At 32.8% G+C, this 17,944-nt stretch overlaps 2 protein-coding genes and 1 pseudogene across 6 annotated transcripts; all 3 read right to left on the bottom strand.

Annotated features, from left to right (window-relative positions):
• Positions 1 to 606: 606 nt before the first annotated feature.
• On the bottom strand, positions 607 to 11,148 carry LOC11444738 (12-oxophytodienoate reductase 2). Of its 5 annotated transcripts, none has more exons than XM_039834787.1 (4): positions 10,961 to 11,125; positions 1,985 to 2,262; positions 1,648 to 1,824; positions 607 to 1,514 (listed from the first exon to the last, which is right to left on the bottom strand). In XM_039834787.1, exons 1-4 carry the CDS (start codon positions 11,047 to 11,049, stop codon positions 931 to 933), a joined length of 1,128 nt encoding a protein of 375 aa, XP_039690721.1. In that variant the 5' UTR covers positions 11,050 to 11,125; the 3' UTR covers positions 607 to 930. The 5 variants fall into 5 exon arrangements, with proteins under 5 accessions (XP_039690721.1, XP_003610764.1, XP_024639048.1 ...); XM_003610716.4 differs by lacking the exon at positions 10,961 to 11,125 and adding an exon at positions 2,371 to 2,531; XM_024783280.2 differs by lacking the exons at positions 607 to 1,514; positions 1,648 to 1,824; positions 1,985 to 2,262 and adding exons at positions 6,033 to 6,779; positions 6,984 to 7,160; positions 7,793 to 8,064 and having other exon boundaries at positions 10,961 to 11,148.
• A 1,418-nt stretch (positions 11,149 to 12,566) lies between these two features.
• On the bottom strand, positions 12,567 to 14,639 carry LOC11437610 (12-oxophytodienoate reductase 2-like; annotated as a pseudogene).
• A 558-nt stretch (positions 14,640 to 15,197) lies between these two features.
• Positions 15,198 to 17,184, bottom strand: LOC11441455 (putative 12-oxophytodienoate reductase 11). Its single transcript, XM_003610711.4, has 4 exons — positions 17,070 to 17,184; positions 16,708 to 16,979; positions 16,190 to 16,348; positions 15,198 to 16,037 (listed from the first exon to the last, which is right to left on the bottom strand). Exons 1-4 carry the CDS (start codon positions 17,144 to 17,146, stop codon positions 15,454 to 15,456), a joined length of 1,092 nt encoding a protein of 363 aa, XP_003610759.1. The 5' UTR covers positions 17,147 to 17,184; the 3' UTR covers positions 15,198 to 15,453.
• Positions 17,185 to 17,944: the final 760 nt, after the last annotated feature.

Below are 17,944 nucleotides of genomic sequence, written 5' to 3'. Positions count from 1 at the left end.
CTACAAGATACATTACACCTACCTTGTGACAAAGGAAATGTTGAATCACTTCCATAAGAATGATTTGTTTCTGATGGAAAAGTAACTATATAAAGTTGAAGATTTGTAATAATTTTACTAATTTTATATTGACACTTAAATGGAAAGTGGCGGCTTGCTTTGAGAGGGAGTCGTTCTCTTCCATTCATTTGGAAGGATTTGTGTGTCAATACTTTTTTCTTTTTGGTACAAAAGAGGGCCCAAGGCCAAAAGTGGTTCGAAGTGTGGCAGACATCACAGCTAAGGTTCAAACTTTGGTTTGCTACAATGTGGAAGTCTTGCCTAGAGTGTTTCAAGTTCCTGCATTAGGGATACAACAGTTGAAAACTTTGCAAGTAGGGATATAGAAACGAGGACCAGGCAGTTGAAGTATTTGTATGAATTTTATGTCTTCCTATATGCATGAAAGCTACAATTTTAGACTTGGATCAAAATTCTGCTGTGCAAAGCTTTGCATTTGGAATATATCGGTTGCATATTTTCGGCTTACCATTGGTATTTTAACCCAATAAACAGAAAATAATTTTGATCATGTTTCCATCATTTTAGTTATTTATACCATCAACATCTAAAAGACACATGGATTGATTGAAGAAACAAAGACGAGACAATGGAAATAATCCTCTTGTTAGCACAAAACGCGTATTGTAATTTTGTAAAATCAGGTAAACTTCTTTTTGGCATACAGTGACTTTATCACATACAAAAGTAGTTTTACTCTTACATACTATGTTTTCCTGACCATTTACAAAATGTGTGAGCTGGCTCCAAACTCCAAAGCATTATCAGACTAAGCATGAGAGGAATCAATAGCAGAAAGCAATTAGCAAAGGGGTATTGAACTTATTTAGTGAAGAGATTCCACACTTTGATGCTACAACACTGGTTTCTTCATTCAAGAAAAGGGTAGTCAGTATAACCTATAACTGGATCTGAAGTGTAGAATGTCGCCCTGTTATACTTGTTTAGAGGAGCATTAAGTGCAAATCTCTTCGGCAAATCTGGATTAGCTAAGAACAAACGACCATATACAACAAGGTCTGTCCTATTTTCAGCTATGGCATTGATCCCATCATTTCGGTCGTAACCTCCTGCAGCCAGGAAAGTGCCTTTGAAGGCCTTTCTCATCGGCACAAGGCTGTGAGAGCATTCAATTCTTTCATTAACAGTTTTCATTCTTGGTTCCACCACATGACAGTAAAGAATACCATATTTATTGAGGGCATTAGCCATATAAAGTCCCAATTCTCTGGGATTAGAGTCTACACATTCTGCATATTCTGAAAAAGGTGATAATCTAATTCCAGTTCTATCTGCACCTATCTCATTTGCAACAGCTTCAACAACTTCCAAAACAATCCGACAACGGTTCTCAAGGGATCCACCATATTCATCTGTTCTGTCGTTCACTTGATCTTTCATGAATTGCTCAAGTATGTAGCCATTAGCCCCATGGATTTCAACCCCATCAAACCCTGCAATTTGCACCCCCAATGAGTATGTTACAGAATTGTAAAATGTCCTAGTGCCCTCTAAAGCAAAATTGTATTATGGTACATTGAAGAATTTTTTAATTTTGGAGATATTTGTAAAGATTAGTATTGTTACCAGCTTCAATAGCATTTCTTGCAGCAAGTCTGAAGTCATTGACAAGGTTTGGAATTTCATCTATCCTTAGCCGTCTGGGCGGTGTGAATTCTGCGACATCAATACCATTACTTCGAAGTTGTGGTGTGAGTGGCTTGTCTGTAGGAGATATTGGTGCCTGTCCATTCGGCTGAAAAACTATAGTTGGGGAAAAGAACAGATAGATGCAGGTCAAGCAACATCAAAGAAGTTGAAATCAATAAAAATCCCTCATTTATGTTTTATGTCTTTTCAAAATTATTTCAGGCATGTATCTTCATGCAAAGAAACTTGGATAATTTGAAGAAATAAAACATACCAGTATCAGAAACTCTTCCAACGTGCCAAATCTGACAGAAGAAGGTAGCACCTTTGGCATGGACAGCATCCACAATAGGTTTCCACGCCTCGACGTGCTCTTTAGTCCAAATACCTGGCGTGTCTGGATACCCTTGAGCGGTGTCAGATATACCGGTAGCTTCGGTTATGAGAAGACCTCCGTTAGAACCGGCTGCTCTCTGAGAGTAATAGAGGATAGCATGAGGTTGTGGAACATTGCCATAGGATCTGTTTCTTGTGAGTGGTGCCAAAACAACTCTGAAATGAAATGAGTAAATTACAGTAACACATAGTGAGTGATATGATATATTTGAGATGCACTTTGAAATGCAATGGAATAAATGAATGAAAAGATAATTAAAATACCTATGAGATAGATTGAATTTTCCCATTTTGTAAGGAGTGAGAAGTGGAATTGGATCAGATTCAACAATACCAGCCATTATTAGTTTTTACTTGATTACTTGATTAAAGTGATACAGAATGGAATGTGAAGTTTAAATTGAAGTAAGTAATTTATATATAGTGACTATAAGTGGAAAGTGGTGGCGGCTTTTGTGTTTATAATTGTTGATTGTGACGTGTGCGATTGCGTTGCATGTTCTCTCTGACATTGGAGTTGGTCCCTCACCGCAGTCCAATTTGACTACTTTTGATCACAAAATACTACTCCATTGTTGCTGATCGTAGAAGTAGGTGACTAATGAAATCACCACACAAAATATTATGGATCGGTGATAATTCTAGTCACACATGAAAGATACTTTTTTTAATTTGAAGGGTAACACTTTTCTTGATAAGAGACATTTATTTCCCTTAGTTAAATTAGAAGGATTGACAATTTTCTTTTTAATTATTACAAAATGTAGATCGCTGTCGACAATTTAGTCGTGTGATCATAAAGATTAAAAGAATAACTTGTGAATTTATCCCACCGCCACTAGAGAGACTAAAGCGTACACCATCAACTTGCACCCACTGCTGAGACATTTCCTTTAGTCAATTATTTTAATAATGCGTGCCGGATGGAATTGGATGCTACAGTACGAATCAATTCAAGCCACCGAGGCTGAGGACATATATGTAAATTGACTAAGGGAAATAAATGCATTATTTATAAATAGAAATATCGTCATGGAAATATAATATGTTACTTTTAATCAAATAATGATTACATAATTTTTTCATAAAAACTTATTTGTTTTGGATACTTAACCAATTCCCTCAAGACACTTGTTAACATTCTCTTTTATTATTTCATCATGTTATTTCTCTCTACAATAAATAAATAAGAGTATTATTGACAAACTAATAATTAATGTTGCATTGAAACTTGAAAGTGATAGTAATTGAAATAAAATTATTCTCCAAAAGTGACAAGTATTGTGAAACGGAGGGAGTATCTTGCTAACAAGTGTCTTAAGAGCATTGTTTAAGAAACTCATAAAAAGAAATTTTGCCTTGAAAATACTCAATCTGTTTCACAATACTTATCACTTTTGAGAAAATTACACATACTAAGAAATTGAATAAATTTTGTTATTTTTAATGAAATTCTTTGTGTTTTTCTATAATACTATTGATCATTTATTATTTCATTATATTATTTCTCTCTACAATAAATAGGTAAAAATATTAGGGTTAAATATGTTTTTGGTTCCTATAAATGTCAACTTTTCGTTTTAGTCCCTCTAAAATTTTCCTTCAACTTTTAGTCCCTATAAAATTTTCAATCACTACTTTTGGTCCCTATTTATAATTTAATTTTTGTATTTTTTAATGAAATTGTGCAGAAATGTGTCAAATATTCTAAAAATAATTCCTAAAAAAAATTAGTTTTTTTTTAACAAAACACAAATTAAATATGAATTTTTAACCATAAACAATATAAAAATTCATATTAAATTCATGTTTTGTTAAAAAATTCTGAATTTTTTTTGGAGTGATTCTTATAATATTTTGAATTTTTCTGGAAAATTTTATTAAATAATATGAATTCTACATATGAGTTTACTTTAAAAGATGGACCAAAAGTGAAGATTGAAAACTTTATAGGGACTAAAAGTTGAAGGAAAATTTTAGAGGGACTAAAACAAAAAGTTGACATATTTATAAGGACCAAAAACATATTTAACCCAAAATATTATTAACAAACCAATATTTAATGTTGCATTGAAACTTGAGAGAGACAGACAAGTAAAGTGAAGCAAATTTATTCTCCAAAAACGACAAATATTGGGAAACGGAAGGAGTACAAGTCACACACATAAATGGAAATTTTGCCTTAAAAATACAAGTCAAACCATATGAAAGTCATAGTTACACAATTTTCTATGTAAAAGTTAGGCTTAATTGCACTTTTGGACCCCTATCTTTCTAAAAGTTGCGGTTATAGACCCCTAACTAATTTAAATACAAAACAGTCTCCTATGTTTTGATTCTTTAGCAGTTTTGGACCCCCAAGACAAAAAAAAAAAAAATTGACACGTGACACCTCACTTAGGGTGCCACGTCAGCGTTGACCGAGTCAACAATGGACTGGGGGTCCAAAACTGCCAAAGAATCAAAACATAGGGGGCTGTTTTGTATTTAAATTAGTTAGAGGTCCATAACCGCAACTTTTGAAAAGATAGGGGTCCAAAAGTGCAATTAAACCTAAAAGTTACTACTTTTAAAGACTTAAACAATGCTCTAAAAATACTTGCTAATATTGTATGGCATCCTTTTTAATAAAGTTCAAAAATTGTTTTTTATATATTTTTAATTTTTATGTAACTTAAATATTTTAACATGTGTCTTAGAACATAAGTTAACATACTCTTTCTTATTTACCTCTCCATTAAAAATATTGTATATATTTACCACTCTTCTTTCTTGACAAATGTACCAGCCTTTTTATTTTGTTTTAATAAGTTATATATAGGGTGGCTTTTATAATTTAGAGTGTACAAGTGATTCAGTTTTTCTCAAAAAAAAAAAGTGATTCAATTTGCTCATTTACTATTAATTTAATAGTTTAAAATTCAACGGCTTAGATTTACAAATGGCAACCTACCGGTGAGTCTTAAAAAAAATAAAAAATTATATTTCTATATATACCTCTCTAATAACCCGTTTAGGTTTGATCTCTTCCATTCATATTTGGAAAGATTTGTATCCCCAATGTACTAAAACAATTTTTTTTCAGGTTGACTGGGATTCATTCTTTTCCCTTTTAGTTTATGTTATTGATTTATGGCATGTTCGGTTCCACTTCTAAACCATGATTCTTGTGTCTCAAAACTCATTTCACTGTGATTTGTTAAAGCTAGACATGCAAATGTCTCACTAAACGTGGGGCAATGAATATCAATTACACATTTAAGTTATATAGAGAGTTAGGTAACTCAACTGGTTTGAACTAAGAGATAAATAGTTGAAAGTCTTGAATTCAAATTTAAACGAATGAAGAAATATTAATTTACAAATTAATCGCTAACATTTACCATTAAAAAACATTTCGCACTTTCTTTTCTAAACTTCTTTTTAAAAGATAGTGAAAAAATAGTATTGGGTACTAAAATGATGCTTATGATTAGTTGGAAAATGTTAGTACGTACGGTGGCGGTTACAACTTACAAATTTAGTGTATATATATTTTTTACTAAAATAACAAGGATTTACCATGATTCCGATGTTTCACCACTAATTCAAACATTCAATTGCAGAGAAAGTCTAAGATGGGCACAACCCTAAATCAAAATGATTTGGGCACACTCACAAGACATAGAAAAATTTAAATAAAAATAAAATTAATTGATATGACTGATTTATTTTTTTATTTTTTATTTTATGTGAATGTGTCTAAATCTTTTTGATTTGGATCGTGACTATATTAGACTTTTTCTCAATTGCAATATCTAAGGAAAAGTTTCCAATACTAAATTTAACTCTCTTATTAGCACAAAGCTCGTATATGGGATTAAAAAATATTAGCTACATAGCATTGACTTTGCATTGTCCCAGCAGAAAAGTATGAGAAGAATACATATAAAAACATGAGCATCAAAATTCTCATTTCAATGGCTAAATATTTTGGTATATATATATATATATATTTCTTACAAGTTCCCTTCACGGGACCTAAAACTATCAGTGACACAATTATTGCAAAAAATGTAGGCACCCTTGGATGCTACATCATATGTTTAATTATTCAAGAGAAGGGTAGTCAGTATAACCTATAACTGGATCAGAAGTGTAGAATGTCTCCCTATTATACTTGTTAAGAGGAGCATTAAGTGCAAATCTCTTTGGTAAATCTGGATTAGATATGAACAAACGACCATAAGCAATAAGATCTGCCCTATTTTCAGCTATAGCATTGATTCCATCTTGTCTTTCATAGCCTCCAGTAACCATAAAAGTTCCATTGAAAACCTTTCTTATTGACACCAAGCTATAATGACATTCAGTTTTCTCATCAAGAATTTCCATTCTTGGTTCCACCATATGACAATAAAGAATACCATATTTATTGAGGGCATTCACCATATAAAGTCCCAATTCTTGGGGATTTGAGTCTCCACAATCTCCAAATTTTTCAAAAGGTGATAATTTTATTCCAACTCTTTCTGCACCTATCTCATTTGCAACAGCTTCAACAATTTCCAAAACAAATCTACAACGATTTTCAAGGGTTCCACCATATTCATCTGTTCTGTCGTTTGCTTTATCTTTCATGAATTGTTCAACTAGGTAGCCATGAGCTCCATGGATTTCAACCCCATCAAAACCTACAATTTGCACCATACAAGTATGTAAAATGTCCTCCTATTATAGTAAGTTAAACTAAAGAGTAAAATTCAAAGTAGAAAAAATGTTAGAGATGTCATACCTTTGTAACAATTTTTATCTCTCTAATTTACGTCATTATTTCTGTTCATACTTTTAAATTGAATCAATTGAACTATGGAGAAATTTAAGAAAAATGAATTTACCAGCTTCAATAGCATTTCTTGCAGCAAGTCTAAAGTCATTGACAATATTAGGAATTTCTTCTGTTCTTAGCCTCCTCGGTTGTGTGAATTGTGGCATTTGAAAACCATCACCTCCAATTTGTGGTGTGAGTAGTTTGTTTGTTGAAGATATTGGTGCTTGCCCATTTGGTTGACAAACTGTATGTAATATAGGCATATAATATTGAGAGTGTATGTATATAAATGTGTTTAATAAATATATACAATACATGTAATTAATTAAACCGGCGAATATAAAATAGGTCAAATGTATTTAAAGGTCCTCTAAGTTTTTCATTTTTCTCAAAGTGGTCATTTAAGTTTCAAAAGTCTCAAACAAGTCCTTTTAGTTTTTGAATTGTTTCAAACAAGTCCTATTGTAGATAGCATAGTTGGTAATTGCTTCCTTGAACTCATCCTTGGTACCAAATCTGGCTCCTAACACCCACTTAAAATTACTCATCTTTTTAAGCATGGCAAATGGTGGATGCTCTTTGTTGCTATCATCTGTATCATCACCATCATCCTCTAAAAGGACTTGTTTGAAACGATTCAAAAACTAAAAAAACTTATTTGAGACTTTTGAAACTTAAAGGATCACTTTGGGACTTTTGAAACTTAAAGGACGACTTTGGGAAAAACGAAAAAACTTAAAAGAACCTTTAGATGCATTTTGACCTATAAAATAAGTATCATCTCTAACAAAAATTTCATTCCCACCTAAAAGTAATACTTGAAAAATTAGAAAAATATGTCAATTAATTGCTCATTAGATAAAATTAAATACATACTAGAATTAGAAACTCTTCCAACATGCCAAATCTGACAGAAGAATGTAGCACCTTTGGCATGAACAGCATCCACAATAGGTTTCCACGCCTCGACATGCTCTTTAGTCCATATACCTGGTGTGTCTGGATACCCTTGAGCAGTGTCAGAGACACCGGTAGCTTCAGCTATGAGAAGACCACCTTTGGATGCTCTCTGTGAGTAATAGAGGACAGCATGAGGTTGAGGAACGTTGCCATATGATCTTATTCTAGTGAGTGGTGCCAAAACAACTCTGAAAATGGGAGGTTAATTAGCAAGACAAGGTAAGCATTGATATTGATATTGAAATTGAATAGAAAGTGAAATAAACATAACATTGAAATTGAAAGTATAATAGGTACCTATGAGAGAGACTGAAATTGCCCATCTTGTAAGGTGTAAGAAGAGGAATGGGATCAGCTTCCATTTTGATACCAATTAAATCAAATTAATGTGATAACTGAATAAATTTTGAGAGGGGGTTGATAGGGTGCATCTATATTTATAGCATGATTGTGTATGTGTGTGGTGATGTTGATTATGCTGTGGTACGATTTCTCCATCTTATCGTCATTCACATTTTGTCATGAATTTTTGTGGTTGTAATGCATTGCATCATTCACAAACTAATTTTTCAAAATTGAATCAATAAATCTTATCATATTGCATCGCGTCAATCGTTGAAATTGACTCAATGAAGATGATCTCTAAAATAAAAAACACATATTTTAATATTGTAATTTGAAATTCTTCTTATTTTTGACTCTATACTATAATATACGCGTAATTCAGAAAAGTTTACGTTAAAATATGTCTATAAAAAAAAAATAAGACTAGGGACGTATTAATTATGAATGCTTACATGAAGGTAGCCGTGAGCCCCAAGCATGGATCTCAACCCCATCAAAACCTACAATTTGCAGCACAACAAGTATCTAAAATGGAGTACTATCATAAAAAAGTTGAAATAGTAACGAAGATTTTGAGTTAGAAAAGGTGAAATCAGTAACTATTTTATTGCAAGCCAAATTTAATGAGCAATTTTATTTCTACGTCTCTAACTTCTGTCGTTATTTTGCTCAATTGTCTCTTATATTAAATCAATTTGAATTATGGAGAGATTTGTATAGATCAATTTGAATTGTGAATTGTGATATTTCAACAGCATCACCTCCAATTTGTGGTGTAAGTAGCTTGCTTGCAGAAGATGTTGGTTCTTGTCCATTTAATATTTAATATACACGAAGCCCAAGAAGTCCAAAAAAGCGATTCAATTTCATGATTTTTATCCGACATGATTTGGACATTAAAACATGGCTTTACACAAAAAATTAGAATTTTTCGATTAGGGTCGGATTATTTATGAATTTTTAAAGCGCTAAAATCTCAAAAATCAAAACAAAACATCTCGACCTAGAAATCAAATTTTGAGTTGATTGTTCGCAGCGACAACTATAAAAATACATAAAAAGGATTTGCAAAGTTTCATAACATTTTGAAGAAGTTTAAATTTAATTTTAGTTTTCAACCAAAACATGCAAAATTGCAATTTTGTTCGGAGTAAGCGTAGGTCAAATTTCGTTCCCTAATTTTGTAAGAATAGTTAGAACTACATAAGAACATTCACCATAAAATTTTAGAGTTTTTAAACGAGACATTAATTTTGAATTGTTTAAGAAATTCATAAACGAGAGAGACTAAGAAATATGCCAAAGAGATTTTAACAAGGTTTAGCATGGAACATTGCAACATGGTATGCAGTCATATTGTCCCAGAAAGCAAGCTAGCTAGCTAGAGATGAAAACGATAGAGCAGTGGACACAACAAAGTATAAGCAGATGGTGGGGTGCCTAATGTATTTAATTTATACTATGTCTGATCTCACATTCTCAATGTTTCTGATAGCTATATATCTATATATAGACCAACTGAAATACAATTAGTTGCAACTAAGAGAGTACTTAATTAGGGATGGTCAAATTCTGACTATGGAGGAGATCTACTTCAGGCTATGTCTTCATGTTTGGTTCAGGTGCTATATCTTGGTCATCGAAGAAGCAGCCATATATCTGGTCTAAAACTGCCAAAGAATCAAAACATAGGGGGCTGTTTTGTATTTAAATTAGTTAAGGGTCCATAACCGCAACTTTTGGAAAGATAGGGGTCCAAAAGTGCAATTGTTCTCGGTTTCGGTTTCGTGAATTGTTGTACATCATCGCTTGTGAGTGACTTGTTTGTAGAAGATATCGGTGCTTGTCCATTCGGCTGATAAACTGTTGGGTTAACAAGGAAGGAACATGAACATACAGTGAGTGAGTATTCTATTTTCCATTACTACTTTCTTCAACAAATTGCTTCAAATTTTGTATTTTTGACAAAAAAAATGACTAGAAAAAATAACACACGGCCTGTTAAACTCATAATAGGTCTATGTTAAATAAAAGCTGATGATTTGAACCAATTGGTGTAGGCACATATAGTTAAACATTCCGTTCACACCAGTTTTGAATTGGAAGTGTGTCACCTAATCAAAATTTTATTTTTATCAAAGGAAAAAAAAAATACTAATGATTAGAGCAAATAAATAAATAGCTGAATTTGAAACTCTTCCAACATGCCAAATTTGACAGAAAAATATACCGCCTTTGAGCATGTTATATTTGAGCTAGGTAATGCTAAAATTATGCTAGGTCTATGTTAAAAATTGATGATCTTAGCCAATTGAGGTTGACACAGATGGTTAGACCTTCCGGTCACATTTATTTACATAATAAATAATGATATGACGAAATAGATACATACCTGAATTTGAAACCCTTCCAGCATGCCAAATTTGACAGAAAAATATACCGCCTTTATCATGAACCGCATTTACAATAGGTTTCCACGCCTCAACATGCTCTTTAGTCCATATACCTGGCGTGTTTGGATAGCCTTGAGCAGTGTCTGAGACACCAGTAGCTTCAGCTATGAGAAGGCCTCCTTTAGAGGTTCTCTGAGAATAATACTCGACAGCAATGGTTTGAGGAACATTGTTGTATGATCTCATTCTTGTTAGCGGTGCCAAAACAACTCTGAAATTATGTGAAATTATTTAGCAAGAGAAAAACATTGAAATGAATTCTAATAGCAAGAGAAATACTATGTACCTATGAGCTAGATTGAATTTGCCCATCTTGTAATGTGTAAGAAGAGGAATTGGATCAGTGATGTTAGTACCTTCCATTTTGATACCCATTTAAATAAATTACAATGATCACTAACAGTTCAAAAGGCAAAATATGAAGTTCAATTTTTTTTCTCCCTCTTTTGATGAAAAATATGCGGTTCAAGTTGAAGGGAGTTCGTTTGGTGGATCTATATTTATACCAGCGGTTCGCGGTTTGGTTTGGTTCGGCTTTGAGAATAAAAATCATCCAAACATAAGATAAAAAAACATGCGGTTTGGTTTGGTCCGATTGACTTTTGAAATAAAATCCAAACCAAACCAAACCATGTAGTTAAGTAAGAAAGTGATCAAAATACATCCAAATCAAATGCAGTTTTTTGCAATTTCGATTTAGATTAGTTTGATTTGCAATTTTTATATTGGGTTTGTTTCATTTTGAACATCACTACTTACTTTATATGATATGTTCCGGAAGTGGATATTCTTTTTTGTCTTATTGATAAGTAAGTTGTGAAAAGTCAAATCTCCACGTTTGTGCTTCATCTTGGTAACGTGATTGCGTAATTAAAAACAATTTAGCCGGCTATATGAAAGCGATGGATTTGAGTTTTAAGGTATGAAAGCGATGGAATTGGCTTATAAGACTAATCTTTGTCTTGATCAAAGCATGAAGAGGAATAAAGAAATTGAAGAGTGTTGTTAGCAAGTTTCAGAGACCCCGGCTGCTTCTGCTATGAGAAGACCGACTTTAAAGGACCTTTGAGAGTAATAGAGGATGTCATGTTTTTTAGGAACGTTGTTGTACTATTACTATTTTTGTCTGGTCAATGGTGCCAAAAGTACTCTAAAATTAAAATTAATATATTATTAGACATAGACACACAGGGTTAGTGGATATTTTAAACAATTTTATATGTTTGAACTTTGAAGTAACCAAAGTAAATGAAATATATTATACTAAAACTTGACGAAAAATGATTGAGTATAAAAATATTGTTATCAAATACAGGATTGTGTCGAGTATATTTTAAAATATGTGTAAAAATTTAAAGATAAAAAGCAAGAGAGAAATAAAAATAAACATGTAAAGTGTTAGTTTTTTGATACATGAACTTAAATCAATTGATAGGACATTGTATTATGTGTGTAAGGTTGAAGTGTGAACCCTAGTATAGTACTGCACTTATTTTGATGTTGAAATAATATGGCTATGAAAGAGGTTGTGGGCCTTTATGCTTCTTGGCTCTTGCTAACGTTTGCTGTTACGTTGCATTCTTGCCTTTGACCTTAATTAGCAGTCCAATTTGACTCATGTGATGTAAGTGTTAGAAGGTTTATATTTTGTGCTTAAGTTTCAATAATGTTTTAGTGTAATTAGGGCTTGTTTAGTAGAGGTTACTTGCAATGCAAGACAACTCTAATTACTTAGATACTTTACTATAAATAAGTATCATTCTTTGTATTTCACATTTCAATGAATGTACAATCATTTTTCCTCACAGTAAGAACATATTCTATGTTTCTTTTTACCACTACGTGAATCCTCCTAGATTGATTTGTTGTTGCTTGTGTAAACTGATCTGCTATAGCAGTATTCAGTTTAGGGGAGGATTTTATTAGGATTCATTGCAATTAGAAGTTTACTTGTAGTGTAAGAAAGTGTGTAAAAGGCTATATAAGGGCCAAATGCATGTTGAAATGTGCGGTGAGTTAGGTCAAATTGTGACAACACCGTGATTTAGTTGATATTAAAAAGTGTAGTTTTTATCTGAATCACGATTATTCATTATGATTCTGAAAATCCACCATCAATTCAAACATTCAATTACCAACTTTATTGCAAAAATGTGGCCACCCTTACATGCTACAAGTACAACATATGTTTATTCATTCAAGAAAAGGGTAGTCGGTATAACCAAGAACTGGATCAGAAGTGCAGAATGTCTCCATATTATACTTGTTTAGGGGAGCATTAAGTGCAAATCTCTTTGGCAAATCTGGATTAGCTATGAATAAACGGTCGTAAGCAACAAGATCTACCCTATTTTCAGCTATAGCATTGATCCCGTCTAGTCTTTCATAGCTTCCGGTAACCATGAAAGTGCCATTGAAAGCCTTTCTCACTGGCACCAAGTTGTGAAGACATTTTGTTTTATCATCAATAGTTTCATTACTTATTCATTCTACCATATGACAATACAGAATACCATATTTATTGAGGGCATTAACCATGTAAAGCCCCAATGCCTTCGGATTTGAGTCTCCACATTCTTCGAAATCTGAAAAAGGTGATAGTTTTATTCCAACTCTTTCGGCACCAATCTCATTTACAACAGCTTCAACAATTTCCAAAACAAATTTACAACGGTTTTCAAGAGTTCCACCATATTCATCTGTTCTGTCATTCACTTTATCTTTCATGAATTGCTCAAGTAGGTATCCAGTAGCCCCACGAATTTCAACCCCATCAAAACTACAATGCGCACCATAATTAGTACACAAAATGCCTTCCTGATATAAAATGTTAAAATAACGATGAAAACTTAGAGACATCGGATTTTGTGATTTTTTTCTTCGTATTTAGTTTATGTTGTTATTCCGGCCTCTCTTATATTGAAGCATTTTGAATTTTTGGAGAGATTGGTAAAGATAGGTGAAGTTACCAGCTTCAATAGCATTTCTTGCAGCAAGTCTAAAGTCATTGACAATATTAGGAATTTCTTCTGATCTTAGCCTCCTTGGTGGTGTGAATTGTGATATTTCAATACCATTGCCTCCAATTCGTGGTGTGAGTAGTTTGTCTGTAGAAGATATTGGTGCTTGTCCATTTGGTTGATAAACTGGTTAGAATTATATGGAAAATGAGAATACAATATTACATGTGTATAATAAATGTGTAGAATACATACATGTAAATTTGTAATTAAACTAGTGAACATAAATCAATATCATTCTGTAACAAAAATTCAATTCCTACCTAAAAAAATACTGAAAAATCAAAAAATTTGTTAGTTAATTGCTAATTTGATTAAACTAAATGCATACCAGAATTAGAAACCCTACCAACAAGCCAAATTTGATCGAAGAATGTAGCACCTTTGGCATGAACAGCATCCACGATAGGTTTCCACGCTTCGACTTGCTCTTTTGTCCATATGCCAGGTGTGTTTGAAGACCTTCACATATATAACATTAGAATTAATTAGTTGAAGTTTGTTAAAGATAGTTATGAAATTGGTTTGTATTAATTGCAAGTTACCCTTGAGCAGTTTCAGAGACCCCGGTAGCTTCAGATATGAGAAGACCACCTTCAGAGGCCCTTTGAGAGTAATATAGGACAGCATGCTGTTGAGGAATGTTGTTGTATGATCTTTGTCTGGTCAACGGTGCCAAAACTACTCTAAAATCAAATGAATAGGATGAGTAGTGAATATTTTAAACAACTTTATATATGTTTGAAGCAAGCATAATAAATGGAATTAAAACATATTATATACCTATGAGATAGATTGAATTTGCCCATCTTGTAAGGAGTAAGAAGAGGAATGGGATCACCAACCATAATTTCCATTTGATTAGTTAATCAATTATGAACTGATACTGATATATAATGAGGAAAATATACACTTTTCTTATACACTTGAATACGAAGTTGGAGGATATGTTTTTATATACTATAAAAACTGGAAAGTAGTATCAGCATTTATGCTTTTTGCTGACCTTTCCTTTCATTACTGGTATATATCGTTTTCATATTGAAAAATTCTTATCGTTAGACTTGGACAAGAAATGTAAAAATTCTACATGGCACGACTCTTCTACAGTCAGTCAAAACCAAAATTTTTCATAACAAATTATAATAGCACAGGTCTTTCATATTTTCCCCTTCGAAGAAAGGGATCGTAAACCTTCCATGATTGTTCTTTTTCTTATTTTTTGTTACCATGCCATAGGTGCGAAGCTTCAACCACCGTTTAGCGGTGTTACCATGACATTGATAAGATTCTTATCAAACCGAAACAATCAGTAGTACCTGAATTATATCTCAAGTTGAAACAATACTTGAAAGTACTTGAATTAGGCTTCGATTTGAAGATTTTGTGGTTCAACCGAGTAAATCAGGAATCAAATTCACTACAGATATTTTCAAAATCAATAACAATGTCAATTCTTAGTATCACGGTAGTTACCATAGCATAGCAATTAAAAAAATTTGGTTACTACAACAATCCTTTTCATTAACACAAAGCTCAAATGGTATTACAAAAATCAGGTACATAATGGTTCTACACACTGTGTGTCCTAGCAGAGAAGCTAGTATGAGAAGAATGAATAAAAAATATAACTATGTCTATAATTAACAAAATTCTTAATTAAGTGACCAAATTCACTGCAAAACCAATGTATAAGAAGAAAAACAACTTATTAATATGGAGGTCCACCCTTGGATGCTGCAATACAACATTGTTTTCTTCATTCAAGAAAGGGATAGTCAGTGTAACCAACAACCGGATCAGAAATGTAGAATGTCTCCCTATTATACTTGTTGAGAGGAGCATTAAGTGCAAATCTCTTTGGCAAATCTGGATTTGCTAAGAACAAACGACCATAAACTACAAGATCTGCCTTGTTTTCAGCTATAGCATCGATCCCGTCTTGTCTGTCATAGCCTCCTGCAGCCATGAAAGAGCCATTGAAAGCCTTTCTCATTGGCACCAGACTGTAAGGGCTTTCAATCGTTTCAGAAGCTGATTTTATTCTTGGTTCCACCATGTGACAGTAAAGAATATTGTACTTATTGAGGGCATTAACCATATGAAGTCCCAATTCATTGGGATTGGAGTCTCCGCTTTCTGCATATTCTGCAAAAGGTGATAGTCTAATTCCAACTTTATCTGCTCCTATCTCATTCACAACTGCTTCAACAACTTCCAAAGGAAATCGACAACGATTCTCGAGGGATCCACCGTATTCATCTGTTCTGTCATTCACTTTATCTTTCATGAATTGTTCAAGTAGGTAGCCATGAGCTCCATGGATTTCAACTCCATCAAAACCTTCAATTTGCACCACATTGATTATGTTAGGAGATTTGAAAAATGTCCTTGTGCTTTAAAGCAACAAATAGTCATGTTTCTGAAAAAATATCAATATTGTACTATGGCATTTTTCAATTTTAGACAAAATTTGTAAAAACCTGTAAACTTACCAGCTTCAATAGCATTTCTTGCAGCAAGTCTGAAATCATTGACAATATGAGGAATTTCATCTGTGCTTAGCCGTCTCGGTTTCGTGAATTGTTGTACATCATTGCTTGTGAGTGACTTGTCCGTAGAAGATATCGGTGCTTGTCCATTTGGCTGATAAACTATTCGATTCACAAGGAAAAAACATGAACATACATTGAGTGAGTATTCTATTTGCATAAATGTGAGTAGACCTTAAAACATTAGAAAGTGGTTACACCTTGATAGTAATTCTCAATAATAACAACCTCAAACCCAAATCATCTTCGGTTTACTGTCAATGATGGTAGACCTAAGTTATTTGATTGATGCTTAAAAATCATGTTATATTTGAGCTAGGTAATGCTAAAATTATGCTAGGTCTATGTTAAAAATTGATGATCTTAACCAATTTGGGTTGACATTGATGGTTAGACCTTCAGCTCACTCCAACTTTTATTTTCATAATAAATAATGATATGATGAAATAAACATGATATACCTGAATTTGAAACTCTTCCAACATGCCAAATCTGACAGAAAAATATACCGCCTTTGTCATGAACCGCATCTACGATAGGTTTCCACGCCTCAACTTGCTCTTTAGTCCATATTCCTGGCGTGTTTGGATAGCCTTGAGCAGTGTCTGAAACACCAGTAGCTTCAGCTATGAGAATACCACCTTTAGAGGTTCTCTGAGAATAATACTTGACAGCAATGGGTTGAGGAACATTGTTGTATGATCTCATTCTTGTTAGTGGTGCCAAAACAACTCTGAAATTATGTGAAATTATTTAGCAAGAGCAAAAAAAAATTGAAATGAAATAGAATACAAAATGAAATGGTATACTATGTAGTATGTACCTATGAGCTAGATTGAATTTACCCATCTTGTAAGGTGTAAGAAGAGGAATTGAATTAGTGATGTTGGCAGCTTCCATTTTTTTTCTTTTGATGAAAAATATGTGATTCAATATGAAGGGGGTTGGTTTGGTGTATGGATATTTATACTATATGGTATGTTCTAGAAGTGGAAATACTTTTTTGTCTTATTGATAAAGTAAGGTGTGAAAAGTCAAATCCCAACGTTTGTGCTACTTCTTGGTGACGTGTGCCATTGCATAGGTAGGTATCAGGTATGTACCTGTCGATTAAAACCGTCCAAGTTCGTTCTTTTCCCATTTCATTTAGAAGTATTACTATTGGTCAATGTCCTAGCTATCTTTAAAAGGAAGTGGTTTAAAATATGAAGACTTTTGTGTTCACACTTCTTTTTGTTAAAAAAATAAATTTTCTTTCAAGGAAATAAATAAAATAAAAGAATTGAACCCCATTCGCATACACTCATTAACACTTTTGAAGAAAAGAAATTGAGAGTGTGATATTTGAACAAGTAGAATAACTATTGAGATATGTGTGAAAATACACCTAAAACAAATGTGAATTTGATTAAGGGAAGGAGAAAATTATTATTATTATTATTAAATGACACAACTTGTAGGTTGTCAAAAAAAACTTTTCTCCTCTTTTTATAGATATTGAAATGATAGTTGTACAATCATTTTGGCATAGTTTGTGGACAATTGAATAACTCTTTTATATTTCACTGTGTTTTTACTATCTCTTTTAAATTTATTCTCTCTATTATTTTTTACAAATAAAAAGAAGGGGTAATAGTTATTTGAAGAATGTTAACCATTGCCTTTGGGGCATTAGTTAAAGTACTAAAAAAAGTAAGT

Source organism: Medicago truncatula, chromosome 5, assembly GCF_003473485.1.
Source record: "Medicago truncatula cultivar Jemalong A17 chromosome 5, MtrunA17r5.0-ANR, whole genome shotgun sequence".
NCBI classification, from domain to species: domain Eukaryota; kingdom Viridiplantae; phylum Streptophyta; class Magnoliopsida; order Fabales; family Fabaceae; genus Medicago; species Medicago truncatula.
This window is presented reverse-complemented; position numbering and strand designations above follow the sequence as displayed.

What these genes read in the sequence shown, in the direction of transcription:
- LOC11444738 (XM_039834787.1), bottom strand. Translation starts at nt 11,049, where the DNA reads ATGGGTATCAAAATGGAAGGTACTAACATCACTGATCCAATTCCTCTT. An exon ending in TGGAAGAGTTTCTGATACTG is followed by an intron (nt 1,825 to 1,984) that starts GTATGTTTTATT and finishes CCCCAACTATAG; the next exon opens with TTTTTCAGCCGAATGGACAG. An exon ending in AAGAAATGCTATTGAAGCTG is followed by an intron (nt 1,515 to 1,647) that starts GTAACAATACTA and finishes TGCAAATTGCAG; the next exon opens with GGTTTGATGGGGTTGAAATC.
- LOC11441455 (XM_003610711.4), bottom strand. Translation starts at nt 17,146, where the DNA reads ATGGAAGCTGCCAACATCACTAATTCAATTCCTCTTCTTACACCTTAC. An exon ending in AAATTCAATCTAGCTCATAG is followed by an intron (nt 16,980 to 17,069) that starts GTACATACTACA and finishes ACATAATTTCAG; the next exon opens with AGTTGTTTTGGCACCACTAA. An exon ending in TGGAAGAGTTTCAAATTCAG is followed by an intron (nt 16,349 to 16,707) that starts GTATATCATGTT and finishes TGAATCGAATAG; the next exon opens with TTTATCAGCCAAATGGACAA.